At 53.6% G+C, this 24338-nt stretch overlaps 7 protein-coding genes across 7 annotated transcripts; 2 read left to right on the top strand and 5 right to left on the bottom strand.

Moving 5' to 3' along the window:
* Positions 1 to 1462: 1462 nt before the first annotated feature.
* On the bottom strand, positions 1463 to 3893 carry BDY24DRAFT_105822 (uncharacterized protein). Its single transcript, XM_076635825.1, has 7 exons — positions 3587 to 3893; positions 3289 to 3458; positions 3104 to 3162; positions 2800 to 2978; positions 2540 to 2705; positions 2396 to 2412; positions 1463 to 2275 (listed from the first exon to the last, which is right to left on the bottom strand). The coding sequence occupies exons 1-7, from the start codon at positions 3675 to 3677 to the stop codon at positions 1617 to 1619; spliced, it is 1341 nt and encodes a 446-aa protein (XP_076495595.1). The 5' UTR covers positions 3678 to 3893; the 3' UTR covers positions 1463 to 1616.
* A 489-nt stretch (positions 3894 to 4382) lies between these two features.
* Positions 4383 to 7039, bottom strand: BDY24DRAFT_416217 (DUF6534 domain-containing protein; the record flags this gene model as incomplete). Its single annotated transcript, XM_076643558.1, has 15 exons — positions 4383 to 4541; positions 4663 to 4737; positions 4867 to 4994; positions 5107 to 5282; positions 5355 to 5382; positions 5463 to 5569; positions 5654 to 5740; positions 5830 to 5860; positions 5957 to 6072; positions 6136 to 6219; positions 6371 to 6398; positions 6506 to 6641; positions 6804 to 6843; positions 6916 to 6933; positions 7014 to 7039. 15 exons carry the CDS (start codon positions 7037 to 7039, stop codon positions 4383 to 4385), a joined length of 1239 nt encoding a protein of 412 aa, XP_076495594.1.
* An 833-nt stretch (positions 7040 to 7872) lies between these two features.
* On the bottom strand, positions 7873 to 8852 carry BDY24DRAFT_392892 (uncharacterized protein). Its single transcript, XM_076640986.1, has one exon. The coding sequence runs from the start codon at positions 8458 to 8460 to the stop codon at positions 7897 to 7899; it is 564 nt and encodes a 187-aa protein (XP_076495593.1). The 5' UTR covers positions 8461 to 8852; the 3' UTR covers positions 7873 to 7896.
* Positions 8853 to 8912: 60 nt separating this feature from the next.
* Positions 8913 to 10479, top strand: BDY24DRAFT_392890 (AN1-type zinc finger protein). Its single transcript, XM_076640985.1, has 5 exons — positions 8913 to 9029; positions 9125 to 9378; positions 9470 to 9827; positions 9968 to 10051; positions 10189 to 10479. Exons 1-5 carry the CDS (start codon positions 8946 to 8948, stop codon positions 10345 to 10347), a joined length of 939 nt encoding a protein of 312 aa, XP_076495592.1. The 5' UTR covers positions 8913 to 8945; the 3' UTR covers positions 10348 to 10479.
* A 144-nt stretch (positions 10480 to 10623) lies between these two features.
* On the bottom strand, positions 10624 to 12496 carry BDY24DRAFT_392886 (uncharacterized protein). Its single transcript, XM_076640984.1, has 3 exons — positions 12040 to 12496; positions 11678 to 11940; positions 10624 to 11605 (listed from the first exon to the last, which is right to left on the bottom strand). Exons 1-3 carry the CDS (start codon positions 12322 to 12324, stop codon positions 11089 to 11091), a joined length of 1065 nt encoding a protein of 354 aa, XP_076495591.1. The 5' UTR covers positions 12325 to 12496; the 3' UTR covers positions 10624 to 11088.
* Positions 12468 to 15111, top strand: BDY24DRAFT_435376 (DHHC family palmitoyltransferase). The gene is made up of 10 exons (XM_076644174.1): positions 12468 to 12972; positions 13161 to 13264; positions 13330 to 13421; positions 13500 to 13934; positions 14018 to 14028; positions 14091 to 14239; positions 14321 to 14327; positions 14395 to 14491; positions 14561 to 14619; positions 14705 to 15111. The coding sequence occupies exons 1-10, from the start codon at positions 12668 to 12670 to the stop codon at positions 14949 to 14951; spliced, it is 1506 nt and encodes a 501-aa protein (XP_076495590.1). The 5' UTR covers positions 12468 to 12667; the 3' UTR covers positions 14952 to 15111.
* Positions 15112 to 15235: 124 nt separating this feature from the next.
* Positions 15236 to 23561, bottom strand: BDY24DRAFT_392878 (uncharacterized protein). The gene is made up of 30 exons (XM_076640983.1): positions 23125 to 23561; positions 22407 to 22630; positions 22205 to 22332; positions 22051 to 22091; positions 21858 to 21979; positions 21681 to 21783; positions 21390 to 21580; positions 21087 to 21304; positions 20725 to 20997; positions 20386 to 20629; positions 20245 to 20318; positions 20045 to 20164; positions 19902 to 19971; positions 19728 to 19819; positions 19581 to 19653; positions 19364 to 19501; positions 19074 to 19290; positions 18457 to 18986; positions 18378 to 18387; positions 18270 to 18299; positions 17902 to 18188; positions 17628 to 17809; positions 17414 to 17550; positions 17296 to 17347; positions 16970 to 17173; positions 16786 to 16890; positions 16641 to 16713; positions 16402 to 16541; positions 16262 to 16289; positions 15236 to 16196 (listed from the first exon to the last, which is right to left on the bottom strand). Exons 1-30 carry the CDS (start codon positions 23261 to 23263, stop codon positions 15591 to 15593), a joined length of 4851 nt encoding a protein of 1616 aa, XP_076495589.1. The 5' UTR covers positions 23264 to 23561; the 3' UTR covers positions 15236 to 15590.
* Positions 23562 to 24338: the final 777 nt, after the last annotated feature.

Here is a 24338-nt window from a genome sequence, read left to right as displayed (position 1 = left end):
GCGACTCTTCCAGCGAAGCACTTGGAAGAGGATGGGTGCGAGAGCGTCGAACCGCAGACGCGATCAGGACTAAGAGCCTGCTAACTACCCTACAGAGACTACAGATCTAATGAGAGGTTTAAATTTGATTCAAAACAGCTCGTAAGACCAATAGGGGCGAAAAAAAGTATCTCAGGTAAGAATTTGGACGCATGCGAGGGCCGTTCTCGTCTCGACCGACTCTGACTTCACCCCTTGAAATCAACTGACAGGGAGAATACCATCACCGGAGACTCGTTCGCACCCAAAACGTAGACAGTCAAAGACATAGGCGTAATTCCAGATCAGGCATAGCTGTACTGTAGCGCCCGCAAAAACAGCGGTGATTCCGAAGAAGGAGTTCCGTCTTTCCCTTGTTTCGAAATTCAGCTTCGTTCCTTTGTATCTCTCCGTCTCTTTGGCGTTGAAGGTTCATTCTGGTATATAGAGGACCTCTGTATTCATTTCTTTCAGCATATCCAAGTTCTCCCATCCTTTCTCGATTTTTTCCCGCCGTCCGTCTTCGCTCAGCACGTCCCTTCAACCCCTGTGACAATGGCTCAACAAGACAGCATAGCGCCAAGGAAGAATCTCATCAGACCTATTGAAACCGTCTCTCAGTGCATATCAGAGCCGTGAGGTCGAAGTCGAAGCTCAAAAGGTAAAGAAGGGCGCGACGCGACGTGGCGTGCTTTTGCTGAGACCTTGTGCTTTCGCTGGTGCTGCCCTAGCCCATGTAACCCCTGGTGAAAAGGGATGAACTGGTCCGTTTTGTCCGATTCCTCGAGACGAGACGAGTCGGAGAGAGAGAGGATGAAAAATGAAGAAGGACTAACTCTGACGCGTTGCAACTCTCTTCCCCCTCCTCCTTCAGTTCTCGTCCAACCCAAGAGCATCCTCGTCGCGAAGAAAGCATCGAACCAAGCCTCTCTCTAACCCAAGAAAGAAATAAAACGCCAAAACAGTGCAACCAGCACACAACGACGAAGAAACCAAAACGAAATTGGACGAGAAAAGGAAAGAAAGGAGCGTGGGCAATCGAAGGACAGGCGAGAAGTGAAAAGAGTGTGTGGGTGAGGTAGGGTAAGGTATTGGAGAGAGAATGGAATGGGTATCGAATCGAAACGTAGGGTGTGTAAGAAATGGAAAGAGAAACGAGCGAGACCGAGAGCGAAACGGAAAGCAAGAAACCAACAGCGAGAAACGAACCAAAGAAGAGAGAGCCCTCCTAGTTTACCTACCTCGCCTGCCCGTACTCATCCCCCACCTCCCCAGCCATGCTCTTCCTGAACGGATTGTTCTCTCCCGGCTTGCCCAGTACGGTCATCCTCCTCCCAGCCGTCTGTCCTCCTCCGGACGCGTAGTTCCTGAGCATCGCATCGGGCGAGAAGGCTTGAGCCGAGCTGGGAGTCGAGTTGGGGAAGTAAGGGGACGAGGGGGTTTGGGTTTGGGTGTTGATGTTGGGGAGGGTGTGAGCTGGGGAGGGGAATCGGAGTGCCGCGTTGGGCGCGGTGAGGGAGGAGTACGATCCGGAGGGGTTGTGGGATCCATTCATCACTGTAAAAGGAAAGAGAGGAGCGGAGAAGGCCAATGTCAGTTTAAGAAGGGAGAGGGAGAGAGAGAGAGAGACGAAACAAAACAAAACGAAAACGACGCGTCGAACAAAAAGAGACAAAGCTCAACTCACTCCTCACAGCTGCCATCGAACTCAACTCCTCCTCCACCTCCTCCTCGTTCCCCAAAACCCAAGGTCCAGCAGCCTGATCCGGCGAAACCATCTCCTCGCTACTATCCCTCCCTCGACCACCAGCAGCCTGCTTCGTCCCGTCGGTCGTCGAGTAAATCGAAATCGAAGGTCTTCCAGTTCCGACCTGACTGACTCCCCTCCCTCCACGAGCAAAAGACTCCTGTCCCCTTGGCGACGATCCCTCCGCGAACGAAACCCTACTGTTGGGCGTGTCCACGAACGCGAACGACACCCTTGAAGCTCGTTGCTCTCCCGTGGCGAGGAAAACGGACGTGGCTGGTCTTGCGAACGAGGTTTGGGACATCTCCTGCTGGGGAGAAGGAGAGGAAGGGTCTCGAAGGTGAGAGGAGGATTGGGAAGGTCGACCGTCGTAGGGGCTGGTGGAGTAGACGGATCCGACTTGGGTTCGACGGTTGTTGTTGGCGGCGGAGGAGGAGATGGATTTTCGAGGGTCGGAGGAGGTGCCAGAGTTGGGGTTCCAGGAGGTGGAGAGGACGGACATGCGGTTGTCTGTTTGAGTCGTTGAAGACGAGGAAGAGAGGGGAAGGGTTCAGTTCGGGGAGGGAGGGAAGGAACGACTCGGAGAAGAGGGGTAGGGAGGAGGGAAGAAATGGAGAAAGCGGGACGAACCGATAGCTTTGCTCCATCTGCCGACACACGAGAAAGCGAGAGCCAATAGAAAAATAAAAGGGAAGGTCAGCATCCGAAAGCTGAAAACGAAAACAATCGAATCGAATCGGAACGAGACGAGACGCGTCGAAATCGGAGACGCACCTCTCCCTCTTCTTCGACTGCTTCGCCCTCGCCCATCGAACGTAGACGAAGATCCCAGCGAGGAGGATGACGATCGGGAAGAAGACGGCAGCAAAGACGGATCCGGCGTTGAGTCCTCCGTCCGAGGAGAGGATCGAAGCGGTTGTGTAGATGGAATCGACGACGGCTGTTGGACGAAAGAGACGCGTCGTTTGAGAAAACAAGGATCAGTTCCCTCGCTTCTCTCTCCTACCTGCTTTTTTTCCCTCTCTGTGACTCACCTGTATCAGCAGGAGCAGCAGCAACGGTCGATCCTCCCTCCAGGACCGTAACCAGCTTCTCCTGAGGGTAGGTGACCTTGAAGACGGGTCCGGCGACGGTGCTGCTGAGGAAGGAAAGACCGAGGTTGTTGGAGTCCGAGAGGGTCACTTGGAGTTGGATGGAGGAGGTGGAGTTCCACCTGTAAGGCAAGAGAAAAAGGAAAGGGAGGAGGGAGGAGAAAAAGGGAGAGGGGTAGGCGTTTCAGCTTTCGTGTTTGAGCAGCCTGGAGGGAGGGTGAGAGAGGCAGCAAAGAGAGAGACGAACCATTTGGGGAGAAGAGTAGTAGAGTAGGATCCATCTGAAGCGGGGATTCCAGTCCAGACCTGATTGTGCGAAAGAAACAAAAACGGAACGAAGACGAAACGAAGCAGGGGTCAAGGAACGATTCAATCAACTCTCCTCTTGTCTCTCCCTCCCTTTCGCTCCTGCCCAAATCCCCTCGCACTGACCTTGATAATCGGCTTTTCCAACTCGGGTGCGTAAAGCTTCAGATCGACGTTGGTGATGGTTGGGTCGAGACAGGCAGCGTTCCAAGTAAAAACGACAGGACCGCTCGAGGCGTCGACGGAGGAGGATTGAGTCGGGAAGGTGTAGAGGGACGCTGCGGAGGGGCAGGAGGCTGAGAATGAAGGGATAGATATATGAGAAACGGGAGGAGGGTCAGTGGGACGTTGAGGGAGATAAAAGAAGGAAGGAAGGGTGTGACATGGAGGAGAAGCTTCCCTTCCTCAGCCCAACCGAACTCACCTCGTTTCTCCATCTTCTCCTCCTCCTCCCCTCCTTGATCCCTCCTCCTCTTCACCACCATCCCTCCCAGAGTCTTATCGAAAGAATCCATCTGCTACAACGTTTGGTTTGGAAGGACAAGGAAGGAAAGGAAGGAAGGAAGGGCGGAGGAGCGAGCTTGGAAGTCGAAACGTCGAGAGGAGTCGAGCGAGGATGAGCGAGCGAGTGAGAGGGAAGCTTGAAAGAGCGTTGAAGGTGTTTGCTGAACGAAATGGGAAAAGAATGGAGAGAAAGTTCGTCGTTGAAGGAAGGAAACAACGAACGAACGAACGAAGGGGCGGAGAGGAGGAGAGAGGGGGACAGGGAGGAGAGGGAGGAGGTGCGAGCGGGCCTGAGACGAAAGCGCAAAAACAAAAGTCAGCGTGCAAAGCTTTTTTTTTTTTTTGGTAGAGATGGATGAGGGAAGCGGGAGGTATACAGGGTTTAGTGAGAATTTTAGCAGCTGGTCGATCTTTGTTTGGGCAAGGAGAGAGAGAGAGAGAGGGACGTGAGGGAATGGACTCCGACGCCGTCGAGCTTGTCGTTCAGCTTTTCTCGTTCTTCGTTTAGCTCAAACTTATAACGGGGCAGAATCTAGCCTGCCTGTCGGTCAGACAGACTCACCTCTAAACTCCGAGTCGAGCACTCCCTCCCAACTGGGCTCGTCCCGTCGCGTCTCCTCTTCCTCCGCCTCCTCCCTCTCTCCCTCTCGCCCTCTTTCCCCCCTCCCTCATAAACAAACCACCAAACCCATACAAATCCCCAAGAAAAGAAAACGCTAACTCCTCCAACCTTCCTTCCGCCGTTCCGGTTCCGAACCTCCAAGCGCCGTCACCAAATCGACCTGGGAGTGTTCGAGATCGAGATCAAAGGACGAGTTGGGTTTCCGTTCGTTTGGGAGGGAAGGGTCGTCCCATTCGTCTTTGTGGTTCGAGGACTGCCCGTCGCGAAGAGAAGGGAAGGAGAGGAGAGGAGAGTCAGTTTGTGGGATGGACGCGAGCGGGTCGGAAAGGAATGGAGGGATGGGAACAAACCTGATAAGGAACTTCTTCCCTTACTGTTGAGGAAGAAGGGTCTCGACCTCCGTGGTGGGAGGAGGAGAAAGCTGTGGAGGAGGGGGAGGTGTCGGAGTGCTGTTTGTGGACGCGAACACGGAGCGAAAGAGGAAGGGAGGGAAAAGGTGTGAGTGAGAAGGAAGGATGAGAAGGAAGGATGAGAAGGAAAGGAAGGAGGAGATGGGATGGGGGAGAGATGGAACTGACCATCGTACTCAGCTCGAGGCTGTTGGTGACGGGACGACAACGCAAGGCACGACGACGGTCGTCTTCTTCTTCATCGACAGCAGCAGCAGCAGCGGCAGCTTCGGATTCTTCGGTTTGAGTTATGGATTCTAAGTTCGATCAAACGAGAGGAAGGGGGGGAAGGAAAGAGGCAAGAGGTCAGTTCGACGCGTCGAAACAACGAACGAAAGGAACGACAAAAACCGAGGAAGAAAAACTCACCACTCGTCACCTTCACCCCTCTCAAACTCATCTCGTTCAACCCAGCTTCCGCACCGATCATGTTCCTCGTTCCGGTAAGGTACTCCCTTGGAGTTTGACCTGATGTGGGATCGGGTTCGGAAGGCCATTCGGTTCCTCGACGGTTGAGATTGGAGAGCATCGTGAGGGTGTAGAGTCTGTGGAAGGAAGGGAGATAATCAGGAAAGGAAACGAGAGGAAGGGAGGGAAGAGATGGAACTGAGACGAACCTCCCAAGAGAAAGAGAGAAGAAGACGCCTGGGCAGAAGGAAACGAGAAGCGCTTAGAACGTCGTGTCGAAGGAGATGAAAGGGAAAAGAAAGAGGGCTATTACGAACAGACGTTGTCGTTGGGATAAACGGCAAAGACAGCTAGTGCGATGACTGCTGTTCCGGCTGTCATGCTTCCTGTAGTGACGGAGTGAATCATGAGGCGACGGAGGAGACTGAAGGAAAAAAAAAAAAGGAAAACGAAGTCAGCTCTCGTCCGTCCGTCTTTCGGTTCGAGTTCGAGATTGTGAAGAACGTACCCTTCCGTTGCTTTGAAGGAGGTTTCAGCTCTCGAGAGGATGAAGACGAGAGCAGAGGCGATGAGGATATCCACCGCTGCTGCCGCACTGGAGACGATGGAGAGGAAGGGAGAGTCAGCACGACGACGACGCGACGAGAACGGAGCTCGGAGAAGAGAGAGGAAACCAAGCTTTACCTGAGCCAAAGGTAGATCATATGTGAGATCTCTGTTTCAATCCAACGAAAGAAGAGGGAAAATCAGCAAGGAAATCATCGCGCTCGTCTGCGACCAGCTTCCTCCTTCGGGGAGACGAGAGACTCACTGATTCTATCGGCATACGACGTGCCGGACGTGATCTTAACAGCACTCGCTATGATGCCACCGAGCGAAGCAGAGGAGACGAGTCCGAAGAAAATTGGGTAGGCGATCTGACCGGTTCTAAGAACGAGGAACGGACGCGATCAGTCGAACGTCGTCGATGGGATGGCGAGGTCAACTTACAGGCGGTAGATCCGCATGCTCAAGAAGGTTTGGCAGGTGAATCCGCAGACTCCACTACTCAGACCATAGAGGATAAAGGACCAGCTGGTGTCGAGGGAAGCGAAGCAGAAGTGGAGGGCGACGAGCGAGGAGGTCGAAGGAGGGAGTGATAGAGGAAGATAGAGGGAGAGAGAAAAAATCGTGTTAGGATTACAGATTGGCGCGACGACAGACGAGCACAAAGTAAGATACTCACGGTTGAGAAAGAGCGTAGACTTCGTCGCCTGGAAAAAGAAAGAAGACAGACGTGGTTGATCAGCGACAGATCGAGACTCGTCGGGCTGAATCGAAGGGAGGGAGAGCTCAACGAAACTCGAAGACCCAAACTCACCGAAATGAGTCACAGTATAGAGATAGCACATGCTGGTAGTAGCTACCATGCCTCCTATATCGGCGCACAGTGCGATCGAGACGCAGGTCTTGTTGAACCAAGAGTCGAGGCGAAAGCGAGTCCAGTATTGGTACATCTGTTCGTCGGTGAAACAAAGAGGAAGAAGGTGAGCTCGGTCCTTCCTTCTGTCTACCTGTCTACCGTTGTTTTACAGCCCAGGTCCGTTCTGTGTCTCTTCCGTCCGACCTGAGGCTGAAAGGGAAGAGAGCGAGGGCTGAAGTGAGCTCGAAGAACGAACCTGAAGCCCTTCGATTGTGAACAAGCAGCAGTTGAACCACCTGGAGTGAAGCAAGGAGAGAGAAAGTAAGCAAGTCTTCTACTGCGTCGGCCAGAAGGAGAGAAGGACGAACGAAGCAAGAAGGAGAGCTCTGAGAGGGAGGAAAACGAGCGAGAGAGAGAGTCAGCTCCCAAAGACAACGAGTCGTCGAAGCTCAACAGGCAAGCTCACCCGAGAATCCGGTCGTATGTACCCATAGCAGCGTCCCACTAGTACTCTATGTGGTGATCTGGTAGGAAAGCGAAGAGCGAGTGAAACTCAAGCGAGGTTGGCGAAGGAGGGAGAGGGAGGAGAGGTCTCGAGAGAGAGCGAAGGGAGGGCTGAAGGAAGGAGGAAGGACGTTGACGTTGGGAGGGAGAAGGGAAGGAGCTGGAAGACGTCCAAGCATGCGAGAGCGCAAATTAGAGCCGAGGGAATCAAGGTTAACGCCTCTAAAATGAAAGGGAGCGAGGCTGCGATTCCAAATCGGAAGTGGGCACAGACGAGAGTCAAACAAGGTGAGGTCGAGCTGGGTTCATTTATTTTCGCCTTGAGGAGAAGGAAGAGCAGGGGAGAGAGCGAAGTGAAGGTTGATGAGGGCTAGGCTCAAAGAAGGAAGGGGTAAGATAGTCTAGGGGAGTGGAAGAGAGAAGAAAGAAGGAAGCGAAGGAAGCTCACGTTTCTCAGCCGAGGCTTCCGTTCTTGTTCTTCTTTCTGTTCGCTCTCCATGCTCAGTCTGCCTCGGAACACTGGGGAAAGCGAGGAGGGAGCTTTTCTGAAAGCAGATTCAGTAGTGAGCCGGAAATAGAAGAGATGGATGCGGAGATTGATCGTTGGGAGGAAGGTGAGGGGGTGCATCGACGACAGGACTCGTAGTTTGGTTCCGAGGGTCGGCTTTCTGTGAAAAATTGTTCGACGAGACAACGTAAGATATCACAACGATTGCCCTCACTTTCGCGTATGTCTGTATCCGTCGATGACGGAGAGAAAAGTAGCGAAAAGCGAGCGAGGTCGGACGCGTCGTCGCTTCGTTCTTTCCGCCCTCACTTCTCACCAACCAAAATATTTTTAAATCCTACAAGAGATCCGAGAGTATACTAGCAACCAACCTTCTACCAGGGTAAGTATCCGGCCCATCTCTCTCCCCAGCTCGTCCTCCTTTCCTCTCAACCCAGACCGTCTGCCCGAAATCGTCCCCCACCTTGCCCAAATCCTCCTCCATCTCCTTCATCATGTCCTCCGAGCCCACCCAGACGTGGAACTCCATCCTAGCCCACCGAACTCCTGAGTTTATATGAGCTTCTTCCACCAATCTAAGCTTCACGGCTTCCCGATTGGTCTCCTCCAAGTCGAGGAGGTCGTAGTAGATCTTCAACTCGAGGCTTTCTCCTAGCTTATTCCGAGCGACGATTCCGGAGAGGGAGGAGCTGACGATCCTGAGGTCTTCGCTGAGTTTGCTGACAGGTATGGCGTTGCTGAGGACGACAGAGGTGAGGCGATTCCAGAGCGGGCCTTTCCAACGTTCTTCTGGTTGTCCGAGGGATACTGACGAGAGTCCCAGCCCAGGTTCCTCCGGAGAGGTTAAGCGACCTCGAAGGATGAGCGTTTCAGGGTTGAAAAGGTCGAGGAAGGAGTTCATGTGGTGCCAGTAGCCGGTGGGGTGTGCTACGGGGGGAGGAGGGAGGGAGATGGCGAGGATCGGAATGTCGTATCTCTTGGGGAGGGTAGGTGCGATGAGATCTCCTTGGAAATTGTGACAGATGGTGACGGAGCGAATGAGGGATATGGAGGTGAAAGGAGAGACTCGGGAGGTTGGGAAAGGGTTCGTAGCCTGTCGAGGAAGGAGGAGGTGAGGGAGGAAGGAAGGTCAGCTCGGCAGAGTCTCCGTCTTCTTCCCTTTCCTGGAGGACCTCGTGAGGGAAGTGTCTCGTAGGATTATGAGGAGGGGATGGACCCGTCGGTTCAGATCGAGGAGGTGATTCGGGGATATGGGAGAAGGAAAGATTCGGGGGATGAAGCCAGATGCTCATGGTTGTTGGGAGGGGAAGAGAGTGAAGAGGATGAGCTCGCACCTCTCTTTTGATTCCCAACCTCCACCCTGCCAACGGCTCATATTTTCTCGAAATGGATCTCGCACCTATCGGATCTGTCTGCTACAGCTGTAACACTCTCGATCTCCTTCCTCTCACTTGCCCTTACTGCCACAACGTGAGCCTCAATCGCCTCCCTTCCTCGAGCGCTCGAGCTCAGCCTCTCCTCCCTTCCTTGCTCACTCTCTCTTCCCTCCCTTTCACTTTCCACAGGTCTTCTGCAAACTTCATTCCTCTACCAATCACCCTTGTCCTACCTCATCATCGAATCTATATGGAAACAAGAGCAGCGCCGGTGGTCCCTCGAGCTCGAGAGGAGAACGATGCGAGGTGGCGGGCTGCGAGCTCAAGAAGATGCGAACTTGGGTCCTTCCAGATGGATCCGTACCGGAGGGAAGCTCAGGGAGCGGGAGCGTGCTGGGAGATGAGGTCAAGTGCGAGCAGTGTGGAGGAGGTTTCTGTTTGAGGTGAGTGAATCTTTTCGACGAGTTCTCAGAGCTCTCCTCGCGACGACGCTGACCTCCTCTCCCTCTTCCTCCTCTTCTCCATCTTCAAAAGCCATCGAACCCCCATCTCCCACTACTGTAACCCTCCAACCTTCTCTCTTACACCTCAGCAGCTCCTCACCAAATCCCTCATCTCCACGCACTTCCAACCAACGCCTCCAACGACCTCCACGCCCTCCGTCCCTACTGCACCCAAAAAGAAACGTAAAGCTCTCTCTCCAGCCATCGAGCTCCTTCGAATCCAACAAGGAGCTGTTCCCGGAAGAGGGGAAGTGAGGGAGCGCAAGGACCGATGGCATTTGAGAGCTGGGATCGATTTGGAAGGGAAGGTTGTTGGGAGGGAAGATACCGGAGAAGCTGAGGAGCTGGGAACGGGGAAAGAAGGAGAGAAGGGAGTGTACTTTAGAAGGGTGAGTTGTGTTTCAGATGGGTCGCTTGAGTAGTGTGGTTTGATGTCAAGTGGGAAGGAAGGAAGTCGAACGGACGCGTGCGAAATCTGACGCGTCTCGCTCTTCTCTCCTTTCATGATCCATCTCTTCGCTGAAGTCAGGATCTCACCGTCGCACAAGTCCTCCAGTCCATTTTGACGTCCAAAAAGATCCAGTACAATCCTGTAGCAGGAGATCCGAGCTCGGTTCGTCCTCTTCTTCTCTTCCTCCTCTTCGTCTCGCTCACCGTCTCTTCCATCTTTCTCCTTCCCGAAATCAGATGGATTAGCTGACATTATCTATCTCTCTTTCTCTCGACGTTGCTCTATCCATCGCACCTCAGCTCATCCACCTCGTCGCTTTCCTTCCTTCCTCGGGCTTCTCGAACGGACTTCCAACCTCAAGCGTGCTGGACCGAACGAAGAGGATCGATCAGTGTGGTATCATCGATGGAGGCAGAGTTTGGGTCGTGAGAGGAGAAGGTGTTTGGACGAGAGGCTGAGGAGATGGGTCGAGGTTTTGGTCAGGACGACGCGTCGTCTCTTACCGCTTTCTTCATCGAGTCAGCTCCAGTCTCTGACTTCGTCTAGACACGCGTTTTCATTGCATGATTCGAACTCAAGTTGAGAGCTTAGTACTGACGTACACAAAGAAGAAAGAGGACGAAGACGCAGGTGCGACGCGTCGACCTGATCTCTCTCTTCCCTTGGACGAACTCGACAAGAGTGAAGAGAACGCTCATTAAGGAAACTAAGGCTAGCGTACGAGATCCCACGCACCCCTCCACTTGACAGCATCCCTCCTCGAACGAAGCAACCATCCTCTCAGAGCTCCAAAACGACGACCTCGACGACGACCTCCAACTTTCCCAACTGTCCGACTTTCCCCTTCAAAACCCTCCTCTCCTTCTCCGACTTCGTCCCAAGGACGACCTTCTTGGTAGTTCCGACCTGATCGAAGACGTAGTCGCGTCCTTCGTGGAGGGAGGGATGTCTGAGGATCGAAGTGAGGATGGGGAAGACGGCGTTGAGGAGGGAGGGAGGAAGAGGGAACGGGAAGTCGAGTTGAAGCCCAGGGAGCGTAGTGACGTGATCGAGGTTCTGGAGGATCGCGTTGAGGACGGAGGGAAGATCCGAGGAGGGAAGTCGGACGGCGAGGCAGTGGGAGGGATGGCACCTCCACGGCCACGACTTGAGGAGCTGTTCTCGTCCGAACGATCCACAGATTCCACTGTTTCCCTTCATCAACGCAGCGAAGTTGGAGGCCGAACCGTTTCGAAGAACGACGGCGGTCTTGAGCGAACTCGTCCTTTCGGTAAGGTTTCGAGGTAGTCCTGAGACCGCGACGACGAGAAGATCGAGGGGTGGGTCTTCCTTGTCTCGGTCGGCGAGGCGTTCGAAGAAGAACCTGGATCCCGATGCTGAGCTCCAAGCATGCTCCGACCAGACGAGGACCTTTGCGGCCTTGAGAGGATGGTCGTTGAGGCACCCTTGGCTGATCTCTGCACCCAGACGAATGGCACGCTTGTCTCCGGAGTCGAACGCGACTTGGTTGTAGAAGAGAGGTCGAGCGATGTCCCTCCATCGACGGCAGACGAGTTGAAGTCCGACTGGATTCCAAGGTGTCGATCCAAGAGAAGGATGTGCGATTCCAAGGATGGCGTTCGAGTAGTGGAAGAAGTGGAAGGGCTGATGGAGATGATGAAGGATCTGGACGAGGATCTCGTTTGGGAAGCCGTCGAAGGCGTTGGGAAGTTGAGTCTGTGACCACCCAATAAATACTCTCTTAGCTTGTATCGAATACATACGACTCAAGCAGGTATAGAGACTCACTGCTGAAGACGAGGGAGCTTCGTTCGAGGGGGCCTGACGGAGAAAGGGAGGAGGAAGTCAGGGAGGCGAGTTCGAAGGCGCATACAACCACCCAGGCGGCTACGGCTACAAAGAAGTCGACTCGCCTTGGGCCAGGAAGAGACATCGGGATGAGAGGCTTTTCGGAAGGAGTTGTGGTTGACGGAAGGAGGGAAGGGGATGAAGGCAGAGCCGCGAGCGAACGACTCGAGACGTCGAAAGTCGTCCGTGTCGTGATCCGTGTCCTGGAAAGAACCGACAGAAGTAGTGTCAGACGGGCCTTCTTGACTTCCTCCCATTAAGAGATAACAGGCGAGAAGGATGAGGAACAGAGAGGAACGAACGTTCAGTGCATCTGAGAGTTCCCTCCCTGAGCTCCCCCCTCCTGCTCTCTTCTTGTTGACCTTCTCCAGCTCTCCTTCGAGGTACGTGTTTCGAAAGACGAGAGTAGAGTTTATGGACGTGAGTTCTTTGTTCTCTGTGAGGAGCGTTTCTCGTTCGGTTGTGATGTGCTGGAGGGAAGGAGAGAGGGAAGGAAACAGAGTAGTGAGCTCGACGTTCTTCTTCCTCTTCTCCTCCCTCGCATCCATCCAGCCTTCGAAAAGTTGGAGAGAAGCGGTACCTTCCATAGTCCGTCGACTATAGCTTGAGCTGAGGTAGAAGAGGCGTCTTGATTCATCTTGAGTGAGAGGGAAAAGGAGGAGGAGGTTGAGGGTTGATGGGAGTTCGAAGGGAGGTTGAGCTCGAAGCGAAACGACCCCTCCCCCGTTTGCCTTGGTCTCCCAAAAAAAAAAAGAGGATTATGTGAGGAGAGCTTGGAGGGATCTATAGTTCTCGAATCTGAGCTCACATGTTTTCTCTCCTCAAGAAAAAGAGCGATGACGTCTTGAAAGGGGGGAGGGCGAAGTCGAGCTCACTTCTACCCTCTCCTCCCTTCCCTATACCACAACAAAGAGCTCGACCACCAGAGTTATGGAAAACTCGTTGCCCTCTTCTCCACCTTCCCACCTCCCAGCCGATCCTACTCCGTCGTCGTCCTCTTCTCGAGCGAGCTCCAGCGAGCAACACCTTCGACACAGCTCGACGGACACCAGCACCCCTCTCTCCGCCGCTCTTCAACACGAGAAACCTCCCTCCTCGACAAATCCACCGGCTCAGAAACCTAAGAAGAAGTTCCATATCAAGACTTTTCGAGAGACTATCGAGGAGAATCTAGCCAAAGCAGAGGCCAAAGCTGGGAGTAGCGATTCCTGGCTCGGCCGCAAGTTCGCAATAGGGTGAGTTGGTCCTTCTCCCTCTCCAACTCGGAGCTTGGTCTTTACCGAGATAGGGAAGCTGGGCATTCTTCTGGGGGGCCTCGCTCGAACGCTGGAGAATCTGGGCAGGAATGAAGGGCAGGCGAGCTCTCAGAAGAACCGAAACGTCGAAGCTCACATCCTCCTCTCCTTCCTTCCATTTCGTTCAGCCTCGTCGTCGCCATCATGGCTTGGACATCTTATGTCGTGATAGGTCGCATATGCGTGCCCATGCTGCATGGAACTTCTCGAGTTGGATCCAGAGGAAGAGGAAGTGAGTCGAGTCGTCCCTTTCTCCACCAAACCCGAGCTCACCTCTCCTCCTCCTCCCTCTCCCAGCCGCCTTCCTCGTCATCTTCAGCATTCTACTCTTCCCTTTCTTCTGGAGCTACACCAAGATCGTTCTCACGGGTCCTGGTTTCGCCAAAGACGTGAGTTTCACCATTCCGTCTCTGCCCCATCCTCTGTACTGCTCGAGCTCACGCACCGCTAACTTCCTTCGACAACAGTACGTTCCTCCCTTCCAAATCCCCACCAACCCTTACCACCTTCAACCTCACACTCCCCTATCCAATCCTCAAGCGATTTCCAATACTTCACCTCCTCCAACTCCCTCCCTTCCTGCCTTCGAGACCGACGAACAACGCCCACCCTCTCCTCGGCCAACCAACCCTCTTCCCATTCCTCCCCCCGCTCTTCCTCCTTCGTCAGCTCTCCCAAAGCTTACTTCGAACCACGATGGAGGTCTCTGCTCGTCTCCTCCGTTGCTGGCACAACGACGAGCGGAAGAAGGGGCATCAGGAGCTCGGCAGGACGAAGGAGAATGGGTCGAGAGATTTCCTTTCGAACCTGAGGTTCATGGGCGTTGGTGTGGTTTCTGCGAGATTGTAAAGCCAGAGAGGTCTCATCACTGTCGGATGTGTGGTACTTGTGTGCTGAACATGGTGAGTACGGAGTTTGACGCGTCTCTTTTCGGTTTTGTTCTCTGCTCGTCGCGTCACTGATCGTTTCCCTCTGTTCTTTCTAGGATCACCACTGGTGAGAGCCGGATTCTTCCTTGCACGATCTGTCATTTTCCCTGACTCTTCCTCTCCCATCAGTCCATGGGTCGGCACCTGTGTCGGTGCTCGGAATCACAAATTCTTCCTCGTCTTCGTTATTTACTCGACGTTCTTCAGCGTCTACTCCCTCATCATCTCCGCCATCTCGCTCCGAGGGAGCGAATATGATCCAATGATCATCTCCATCAGTTCGTTCCCCCTTCTCTCTCTTCTTCTCGTCGTTCCTTCGTCCAACTGAACTGATACCTGTGCTTCTCTCCTCCTACCAGTCGTCTTGTTCGTTCAGCTTCTCCTCTTTCCTCATCTTTTCGACCAGTCCGATTGACTCGTTTCTTCTCTTCAGATCCGTACTTTTCACAGCCTTCACCGCTTCCATGACTTGGACACACGCTTTCCTCATCCTCGTCAACATGAGCACCATCGAAACTCTTCGAGTCGCTGTGCGCCCTCCCCCGTGTCCTTCTCTTCCCTTTCGCTCGCTGACTTGCTTCCCTTCCCTTTTCCTCCAGTCCTTCCGAGAACGAGAATCAGCAGCCCTTCAACGGCGGCACGGCTTCTTCCCAACAGCGTTCGTTTCTCCTCCTCGTCTCTCTCTCTCTCTCTCTCTCTCTCTCTCTCGCTGACCTTCCCACCTTCGCCCTTCTTCGCCTCAGAACTAAACGAGCCAATCTGGCTCGTCTTAGAGCGGACTGGGGGTCCCCTTACAAGGAAGGAAACCCCTTCTGGCTCGGGACGCGTCGAAACTGGACGGCCGTAATGGGAGAGGAGACGTGGAAGTGGTTCCTTCCTCTTGGTGGACCGAGGGATGGGAAGCGAGGAGAGGTGTACGAGAAGAACCTGAGGTGTGGGGAGAGAGGGGAGTGGAGGAAGAGGGAGGAGTGGCCGGAGGAGCTGAGATGACGAGTGAAGGAGTTGATCAACTTTTTACGACGCGCCTAGTGAGGTCGGAAAGCAGGAACGGGAGAGGGAGAGAGGGAGCCTTGTTGAACGAGAAAACCATCGTGATACACAGGAGATCATGTGATCTGGAGGTGGAAACAGTTGTAGGTGATCTGATGAGGGAAGAGACGAGAAGGGCCTCCTGAAAGCTCCCGCCTCGAGACGCGACGCGTCGACTTCGTTTCGTTTCGTCTTTGCTTCCTTGAATCCCCGGCGAAGCGCTTTACGTTAAAAGAGTCTATGCATCGTGATGAGAGAAGGAGAGATAAGGGACAGCAAGCGAGTGAGCAGGGTAAAAGGGAGGGCACGGGAGGGAAAAGAGAGAAAACAATCGAGAGACAGCTGATGAGGAGAAGAGTCCGACTACGGAAGCTGGGTATAGTGCGATGGAAAGATGAGAGGTATCAAGAGCTAGGGAGATGGTAGGTCTAAAGAGGAAGAGTCCGAGAAAGGAATAACGAAGGAAGGAAGATCGAATGAAACGGAGCGAGACGAGCAAGGAGAGCGCCCGACCTCAAGAAGACGTAGACAGAGGGGAGTGAGTAGTGGAGACAGTCAAAGTAAGAAAAGTTAAATCGAGAACAAGCAGCCAAATCGAGATCACATCGCGTAGCCAGGAGAAGCTCTTCCTCCTCCTTCCCTCCTCCGATCATCCGTCTCTGCCCAAGCTCCAGCACCGTTTCCGTCCTGAGCAGTCTCCCATGATTGATTCGAAGCTTCGGAGAGGTCGACGACATGTTGACCGGCTGCTGAGCGATCCGGATTCGCAGAGTTTCCTTTCCAATCGGACGAAGGGATCATCGACGGCGACGCATAGGACGAGTACTGAGAAAGGTGAGGGGAGGCGGTTTGTGGAGGCTCTTCCGAGTAGGGAGAGTAGGGACCTGAGGAAGGGAGGAGAGGGTTTGCCGATCGATTCGGAGCGTTGTAGTGGTAGGAAGCGGGTGCGGTGGTTGAAGGAGGGAAGCCGTACGCCTGAGTTGGAGTTGCGTCGCCGTCGAGATTCGAAGAGTGTTGACCGGCTGTTGGAGGAGGTTGCTGGCCCTGGCCGTCGTAGGAGTTCGAATCATCCACCGAGGTTTCCGAGGCCGTCTGGAGATGATGAGATTTGAGCGATTGGATGACGGCTCGATCCTCAACGTCGTGGTGCATCTTCGATTTCCGAGATTGGATTCCGAGTCGCTGCTTGAGATCTCCGGCAACCCACTGCGAGAAGAAGGCTCGAGTCAGTAGATGTCTCGAAGGGAAAGAAGGCGATGTGCAAGACTCACTGCTTCTCGGACGAGGTCCTTGTCGAGCCTGCGAGGAGAGAGAAGAGTCAGGTTCAGTTCGAAGCTTCCCTCTCGAAATTCAAAGATCGAAGGATTTCATGGCTCCTCGAACAAGAATTGATGAGTTGAAGAGCACTCACGGGAAGAAGAAACCCATGACTCCTCGGTAGAGGAAGTGAGGGCCGATAGCCAAAACGATAACGACGACGACGGTGGCCCAGAAGTTCATGGTCGAGTAGAGGATGATGAGTTCCCAGTCGAAGAAGAACGTCGGGAAGAGCTGGAAAGGACGAAGGCGGATCAGTTGAGGTTTCCGTCTCGGAGAGCGGGAGAGAAATCGAAGTTTTCGTCTCGAGGAGCGGGAGAGAGAGGAGCGTACGGAGTAGACAGCGATCCAGAGGAAGCAAGCGAAGATCGAAAGGAAGATCGAAAGGAAAGTCATGAAGGTCCAGCTTGACGAAGAAGGAAGGAACAGGTCAGATCGAGGACCAAGAGACGCGTCGGGCTTCAAACTCTTCACTCACTATCTCGAGTTGAGTCCGATGAACAAGTTGGCAGAGGCGATCGCTCCAGTAGCGATGGTGGTACCTAGTTCGTAGAGACTGTCGGTGTCGCGGCCAGTGTAGGAGCTACAAGCAAACGAAGAGAAAAACGGAAACGATCAGCACGAGTCTCTTCGCCGAGTCGATCCAAATCCGAGACACTCACCCAGATTGACCTTCTCCGTAGACAAGCCAAGGGATGAAGAAGCAGATGACCGACTGGTACAGACCGTCGATAACGTAGAGCCAAAACTTGGTTCGAGTGTACTCCAGTCCCTTGATTCCTCGCTCGTAGAGTTGAGGGAAGGCGAGAAGAGCGGCGGCGTTCACATCCTGATCGAAAGCTCCCATGATGATGACGGGGAGGGAGCTGCGAAGAAGATGAGAAGAGACGGAGACGAGTTCAGCTCGAGAAGAGGGGAGAAGAAGAGGCGAAGTTGAAGAAGAGAAGAGGGAACGAAGAGGCGAAGGTCAGGGGAGATAAGAACTCACGTGAAGATGAGGTTGTACAGCAGAATGAAGGTGTACTCGAAGAGGTACGTAGCTACCCGAAAAGAAGGACGTGATCAGTGACAGGAAGAAAAGGAACGAAGTACGAGACTGAACTCACCCTCCCACTCGTTGAAGATGCAGAACCAGAAGAGGGTTCCCGTCCAGATGATGTTCTTGTAGAAGAAGTTGGCGTGCATCTCGGCGACTCGAACGTAACTCCAGTGACCGTGGACCAGGAGCAGTCGAGTGAGGAAGCTAGAGAGAGGAGGAGAACGAAGGAAGGGAGATGGTGAGCTCGTGTTTGGTGTCCGATTGGATCACGGAAGACGCACCGGAACTGTCCAAAGGCGTAATCGGCAGACATGGCAGCCTGAGATCCTTCGTGTCCAAAGAGACCGACTCCAATGTGGGCTTCCTGGATCATAGCGACGTCGTTGGCGCCGTCTCCGATGCTGAGGGTCATGGCGTTTCTTCCTTCCTTGACCAAGCGAACGGTAGCAGCTTTCTGGGCAGGCTGTGGATGAGAAAGAGATAGGTCGAAGTGAGCTCGCAGAAGTTCGGGAAAGGAATCGGTCGAGAGAAAGAGAGGAGGAAAGAAAGACTCACCGAAACTCGGCAACAAACGACCGTCTCGCACTGAGTCGCCAGATCCAGGAAGAGCGTCTTAAGTCCACTGTCGAGAGCGAATCGAAGAGTATCCCCATCGATAACAACGGCGAATCCAGTCGTCTTGTGGCCGGTTCCTTCGAGCTTCTTGGATCCGACAAGGGGAGGACCGTTGACCGACGCGATCTTGTTGAGCCCTCCCTCGATCTGAAGACGAGCGCCTTCTTCGGTTTCAGCGGAGAGGATGAAGATATCCATATCGTTGGTGAGGAGGTTGCAGCTGAAGGCTGTGTGTGTAAGGTCAAAGGAAAGAAGAATGAGAATCAGGACGAGACGCGTCGAGAAGGAGAGGAAGGAGAGAGGCGTACCGATTTCGATTGCGGTCTGAACCTTGTCACCTGTAGAGTAAAAGTAGGAGATAATAAATCAGCTCTTCGATCAGGGGAAGGCAGGTACGGAGACAAAGCTCGACGAACCAGTGAGAATCTGCGGAAGGGAGGAAAGACGATGTCAGTCTCAATTGGTTCGGCACCGAAAGAAACGAGAGTGACTCACCCAAAGTTTGATCCCAGCTTGATGCAGCGTCTCAATCGTAGCCGGAACTCCTTCCTGCAGCTTATCCTCCAAGGCCGTCGCTCCCAAGATCGTCAACGAGTGTTCGATGAACTCGCAGGCCTTGTCGATCTCCTCGTCCCGATCTCGAATCGAGTTGGCGGCCTTCTCGTAGGCGACGCTCCAGTTGAGGTACTCGGTTTCGTCCAGGTATCGATAAGCGACGCAGAGAGTTCGAAGTCCAGCGTTGGCCATGGTCTCGAGATCTCGTTGAGTCGACGTCTTGAGTTCCAGGTCATGGTCCTCTCGTAGTCGAGCGTAGATGACTGAATCGGCTCCCTTGACGTACATGACGATTCGACCTTCCGGAGACCGAACGATGACGGACATTCGTTTTCGAGTCGAGTTGAACTCCAGGACTCGGAGAGGGACGTAGCGTTCCGGTTGACCGAGGACCTCGATGTCGAGGTGGTGGTTGTTCTTGTGGATGAAAGGGAATCCAGCATCTCGAGCAGCGGCGACGAGAGCAGCCTCTGAGAGGGAGAAGTACAGAAAGGAGGAGAACGTCAGGATCGAAAAGGGCTCGGACGCGTCGGGGAAGACGAGAGGGAAGGACGAACCATCGGGACTCTCAGCCTTGTAGTCGATGTGGTGAGGCTTGTCCTCGAACGGCTTGTCGGCGATGACTCCATGGCAGATGGCGAGGGCTCGGAAGAGTTCCATGATGGCTGAACGATGAGGACTCGACCTGTCGGCGAGGTGGGAAACGAGGTCGGGAGCGACGAGGGTGAGCTTGTCCTCTTGGAGGTATCGGTTCTTCCAACCCTTCTTCATCCTCTGGATAACATCAAGATAAACCGAAGAAGGAGGTCAGCAGATTAATCGGAAGAGGAAGAGAGAGAAGACGAACCTCGATCATCACGTTCAACGACCTTCGCAAAGTAACGGCTTGCTCGTCGAAATCGATGACCTCTCGACCTTCTCGCTTCGCAGCCCCAACCATAGCCTCGGTAACTCCCTCTCCATAGATGATGCCGTTGACCGAGACCTGCGGTTCGAGAAACGAAGCAAGAGCAAAGGGGTCAGGTCGAGAGAACGAGAACGACGCTTGACGACTAAATTCTCACCTTCTTGAACTCCATGACGTTCTGAGTCAGCGTTCCCGTCTTGTCGGAAAAGATGTACTCGATCTGACCGAGACTTTGAGGAGGAAGAAGAAAGAGAAAGGAAACGGGTCAGCTTTGGGATCGTGCTCTCGACATCGACGAACTCACTCGTCCGAGATATCCCACGTCTTGGGCACGCAGGGCGTATCGAGAGGAGCGTAGTACATCTCGATATCTTGGAAGATGAAGAAAGCTTGGATCTGGAAGCAGCGATCGGGGAGAAGAAGGTCGGGTCAGCTTGAGTCGATTCGGCGGGTCCTGTGGACGGCGAAGAGGACTGACGGTCTTGACGATCTCGATCGAGATATAAAGGGAGATAGGAACGATGTTTTGGAAGACGATGAGACCCGAGCTAGAAGCAAGAGGGAAACATGAGCGTCAAGATGCGAAGGAAGGTCGAGGGAGAGAAAAGACGGAGGACGAACACGAAAATCACGAGAGCGTTGATGACCGTATTGTCTGAAGGATTGGATCCAACCTCGAACGAATTGAAGGATCGCCCGTCTTTCATCTGAACGAATCCGTAGATGACGGCGGTGACGATACTGAAGGCGTGAAACGAAAGAAGAGAGTCAGACGTGACGGAGAAGCAACGAGGAAGGAGACACAAGGAGAGGCGACTCACCACAGACCCATCAGGATGATGAAGTTCATAATGACGTTGAAGTTGGTCTCGACCTCGATCTTACTTCGTTTCGACTGTGGCAAGGGCGAAGACAGCCAGCTCAGTTCGATCAAAACGACAGGATGCGAGATTTGAACTCACAGGCGTCTCTCCACCGTTCAACATGATCTTGGTGTCTCCACCAGTGAAGACGACGAGTCCAATGATCCACTGAGAGTTCCTGATCGTGCATCCTCGAAGAAGCAGCTCGTTGATGGTGACGGGTTCGAGCTTCTCCTTCCAAGCGGATCCGAAGGATGTATTCGAGTTCGACTTCGTCATGGAGAGTCCTGAGGTCGAAGGTCCTGCTCCCATTCCGGATGGAGCGGCGGAGTCGACTTCTCGGCTGAATGAGTCGTCGGTAGAGGAGGACGGAAGGGCGTCAGAGGCTTGCTCGACGCAGAGGCGGAGGAAGAAGGACGGGGGTCCAACGAAACTCACGAGGAGTACTTCAGAAGTCCGTTGAAAGTGTAGAGGTTGGCGTGAGGAGGTTCAACATCCATCATGAACTTGGCGTGCTCCAAATCCTCCTCCGAGTTGATGTTCGAGGTTGCTTTGAGAGCTTTCCGGACCTTGAGGTTCGTCTCTCCGTCGAGGTTCTTCGTCTCGACGTAGCAGATCCCATCGGCGTCCGAGGTAGAGAGAATGACGATATCGGCTGGGACCTGCTCGTCATCTCGAAGAAGAACGACGTCTCCGACCTCGAGCTTCTTCCTATTGGGGACGAAAAGAAGGAGAGAGAGACGAAAGCGTCAGCGGGCGTTTCATCTCCTTGGACGCAACGAGAATGACTAAAGACGAACCAGAGTGTCCTCTCCCACTTCGCAGTCCCAGGAGAGGTCCGATCCCAATCTACGACTCCTCCAGAGCGGCTCGAAGGTGCTTTCGAAGGGGCCATGGACGAATGAAGCGAGTTGACGGTGTTGGACCTTCCTCGTCCTCCGAGGTAGGCGAGATCGGGATGAGATCCCCCTAAACGAGGTCCAGAAGGCTCGTCCATGTACTCGTGATCTGAGTTGATCTAAAGAACCAGCGAAAACGAGGACGCGTCGAGGAGGGATCAGCTTCGGCGAAGGAGAAGACAAGACGACACGTCGAGAACTTACCGATTGGATGTCGTCCATAGCGTAACTCTCCCCGGCTCCAGTATCGTTCCCAGCTCGGCCTCGAATTCGATCAGGGTGCTCCTCCATGACTTCCTCGTCGTCCTCCTTGACGGCTTTGACGAGCACGATCTCCTTGCCCTCCCTGGCCTCCTTCTCTCGAAGCTTCCGAACTCCCTTGGAGATCTTCTCATCTGTTCATTCGAACAAGAAAGAAAATATGGTCAGCATGATGAAACGAGGAGAAACGCAGAGCGAGAAAGGGTGAAAGGGCGAACGAAAAGGAAGACTCACTCGGGTTCTTGGCTCCAATCAATCTCTCGAAGAACGTTCTAGGGTCGTGAGGTTGGTTAACGTTCCTCCAGTCTCCGAGCTTCGTAGCTGCCGAGTTGTTGACCTGATCAATCGTAGTCGGAGTTGAGTTTGATTAGCTCGGCAGTTTCGAGAAACGAGAGAAAGAGGCAGGCTTACCTGATCGTCCAGCGAAGCTCGTCGATAATCCTCGATTCCATCCTTGAAAGCGGTGATAGCGAGAATGGCGAGGAGGGGGAGCATGGCAATTTGAGGTGTTGTAGCTCCGAAGACGGGGAAGACTGGAGGAAGCGAGAGGTCAGCTCGAAGAAGACGCGTCGTTTCGCGAAACGAGACGAGGTTTGAGACGAACTTTGAAGGATGACCAGCAGCAAGAAGTACATATTCGCAACTCTGTTTTGGACCAACGCCAGTGATCGAACGAAAGAGAACCAAGGATCAGCTCTTCGAAGAAGCTGCGAGAGGCCGCACATCCGCGGGGAGAAGAAAAGGAGAACGAAGCTGACCTTCGGAACTGCTCCATCAGGATGTTCTTCGGTAGGAACGTGAGGATCGTGTACTTTGAGGTTCGAACCTTGTTCCTGACGTATCGAACTATCGGATCTCCGTTCGTGACTTCCTGGAGAGGCAAAGGCTGTTGTCGCAATGGACGGAAGAACGAACTCTGTCAGCAAACCGCAAGACCCCTCGACTCTCCCTCGGACTCACCCAGTTGACGTAAATATTCCTCCTCTTCCCTTCCACCTCTGTAGACTTGGACTTGGTACGTTCCTCCTCTGCAGCACCCATCTCGTCGACAGCTTCGGCTGGAGTCGTCGACCTCTTGGACTTGGTCGCCTTCTTGTGATCTCGATCTCGACGACCAAGGCCGAGGAACTTACGAGTACGGTTGGAACGATCCTCGTTGTGGATGGATAATGCGATGGTGGAAGCTAGAAGCCAGTTTGAAGGTGGGTGAGGGCAGGGGAGGGGAGGAGAAGCGGAGGGAAGGAAGAAGGGAGAAGGCACGCGGGTCAGTGAGCGGTTTTGAGCTTGTGTTTTTTGGAGAGCTGAAGCGTAAGAATTGTATATAGAGAGCTGGGGTCGAAGAGGAAATCCTCCTCGAAGAAGTTGAGCTCGAAGGTTTGAGCTCGACCCTCTCCTTCTTCGCTTGAGCTCAACAGCGAGCTCGACCTCCTCCGTCCCTAATTCCTTCCCTACCTCCTCTACCCACGCTTCTTGGCGCTGCGAACCAGTTCACTAGCTCTCCGTCGTCACTCCAAAGCTGCCTCGTCTGTAGACGCGACCCTCTACTACAAGATTCTCCTTCGACCACGGACCGCCGGCTGGATTCCCTTTGAGCTCAGCTCGCTCGCACGTCCTTCTCTTCCTCCCCTCCTCTGTTCCTCACGCCAACCGAATATATACGGATGAACAGATGACTCACCAGCTGTCCTAACCGTTCTCAATCGAAGTTCAGGATCTACCATTTCATCCTCCTCGAAATCTGGACCTTCTCCTGGTCGAAGATGGACTGAAGTCCGCGGTTTGCGACCAAAGTTGAAAGCTGAAGAAGTAGAGGCCATGGCTTTCTAGTAGGAGCTCCGGATGAGAGGGTGACGGGTGTAGGTGGAGAGTGAAGGGAGAGGAAGAGCAAGGTTGAAGAGCGAGGGGGTCGTAGGGAGAGAGAGAGGGAAGAGGGGAGGAAGGAGGAGTCGTGTCGAGCTTTCGTTCTGTTTGAAGGAACCTGTCCGTGACGAGAGCGCTCTCTCTTGAAGATATATATACTCTTTGGGAGGGAGTCGACGGTGGTGGTTGGAAGAGAAGAAGAGAGGAAGGAGTGTGGCGAAAGAAAGGAGTGACGAGAGAGGGCCAGAGAGGCGGTGAGGGGTTGGAGGGAGAGAGAGAGAGGGGAGGTACCAGGGAGATTAGGAGGTCAAGTTCCCAGCCAAGGCAAGAGAAGAAAATGCAGAAGCAGCTGATATAGAGGATTTTCTCGAGGGTCGAGTTGGTAGAGTAGAGTAAGATTTCTGAGAAGCTACTCTGCCTTTTTTTTCCCTCTCTCCTCCCAGAGACGCGTCTCTCCTTTTTTTTGGTTCGGCAGGGGGGAAAAGGGACGCGTCTTCCTTCTTCAACTCAGCAGCAGAGGAGAAACGCCTCCGTCGAGCTCCACGTCTTGCATAGATCCTCTCATTGTTTGGGCCGGGGGAGCGCAGGAAGGAGGAGGTGAAAGAATCACCTAACCGCCTCACTCCATGCAAGAGTCGAATCGAGGATAAGAACGCGTCGGGTCCTCAGCGAAAGCGAGACGAAGGAAGAAGTAGAAAATATCCCGTTCAAGTTCGAAATGAGGAGAAAAGCGGCAAGTTGAGCTTCAACAGTGTGAGATCATTCGAGGGAGAGCTTCAGCAACCTCGAAGGAAATGAAAGGACTGGAGAAGATGGAGGCAAAGAGAAAGCGGTTTGGACTCAGGGCCACCGACGCGTCGGGGGAGCTTCCTCTTTCGCCTCTTGAACGCGTTCGATCTGTTTACAGCAGCTGAAAGCGGTCAGTGATAGACCAGTATAACTGTGCATATCCTTGAAGATATGAGTCGCGCTCAAACACATGTCGCCAATCGATCCAGCTTCACTCAAATGTCCTTCTGCATCGACGTCGTC

The sequence above is a fragment of the Mrakia frigida genome, assembly GCF_051309035.1.
Source record: "Mrakia frigida strain ATCC 22029 unplaced genomic scaffold BDY24scaffold_20, whole genome shotgun sequence".
Taxonomy (NCBI): domain Eukaryota; kingdom Fungi; phylum Basidiomycota; class Tremellomycetes; order Cystofilobasidiales; family Mrakiaceae; genus Mrakia; species Mrakia frigida.
The sequence above is the reverse complement of the archived record's forward strand: the minus strand, read 5'-3'. Positions and strand labels throughout refer to the sequence as shown.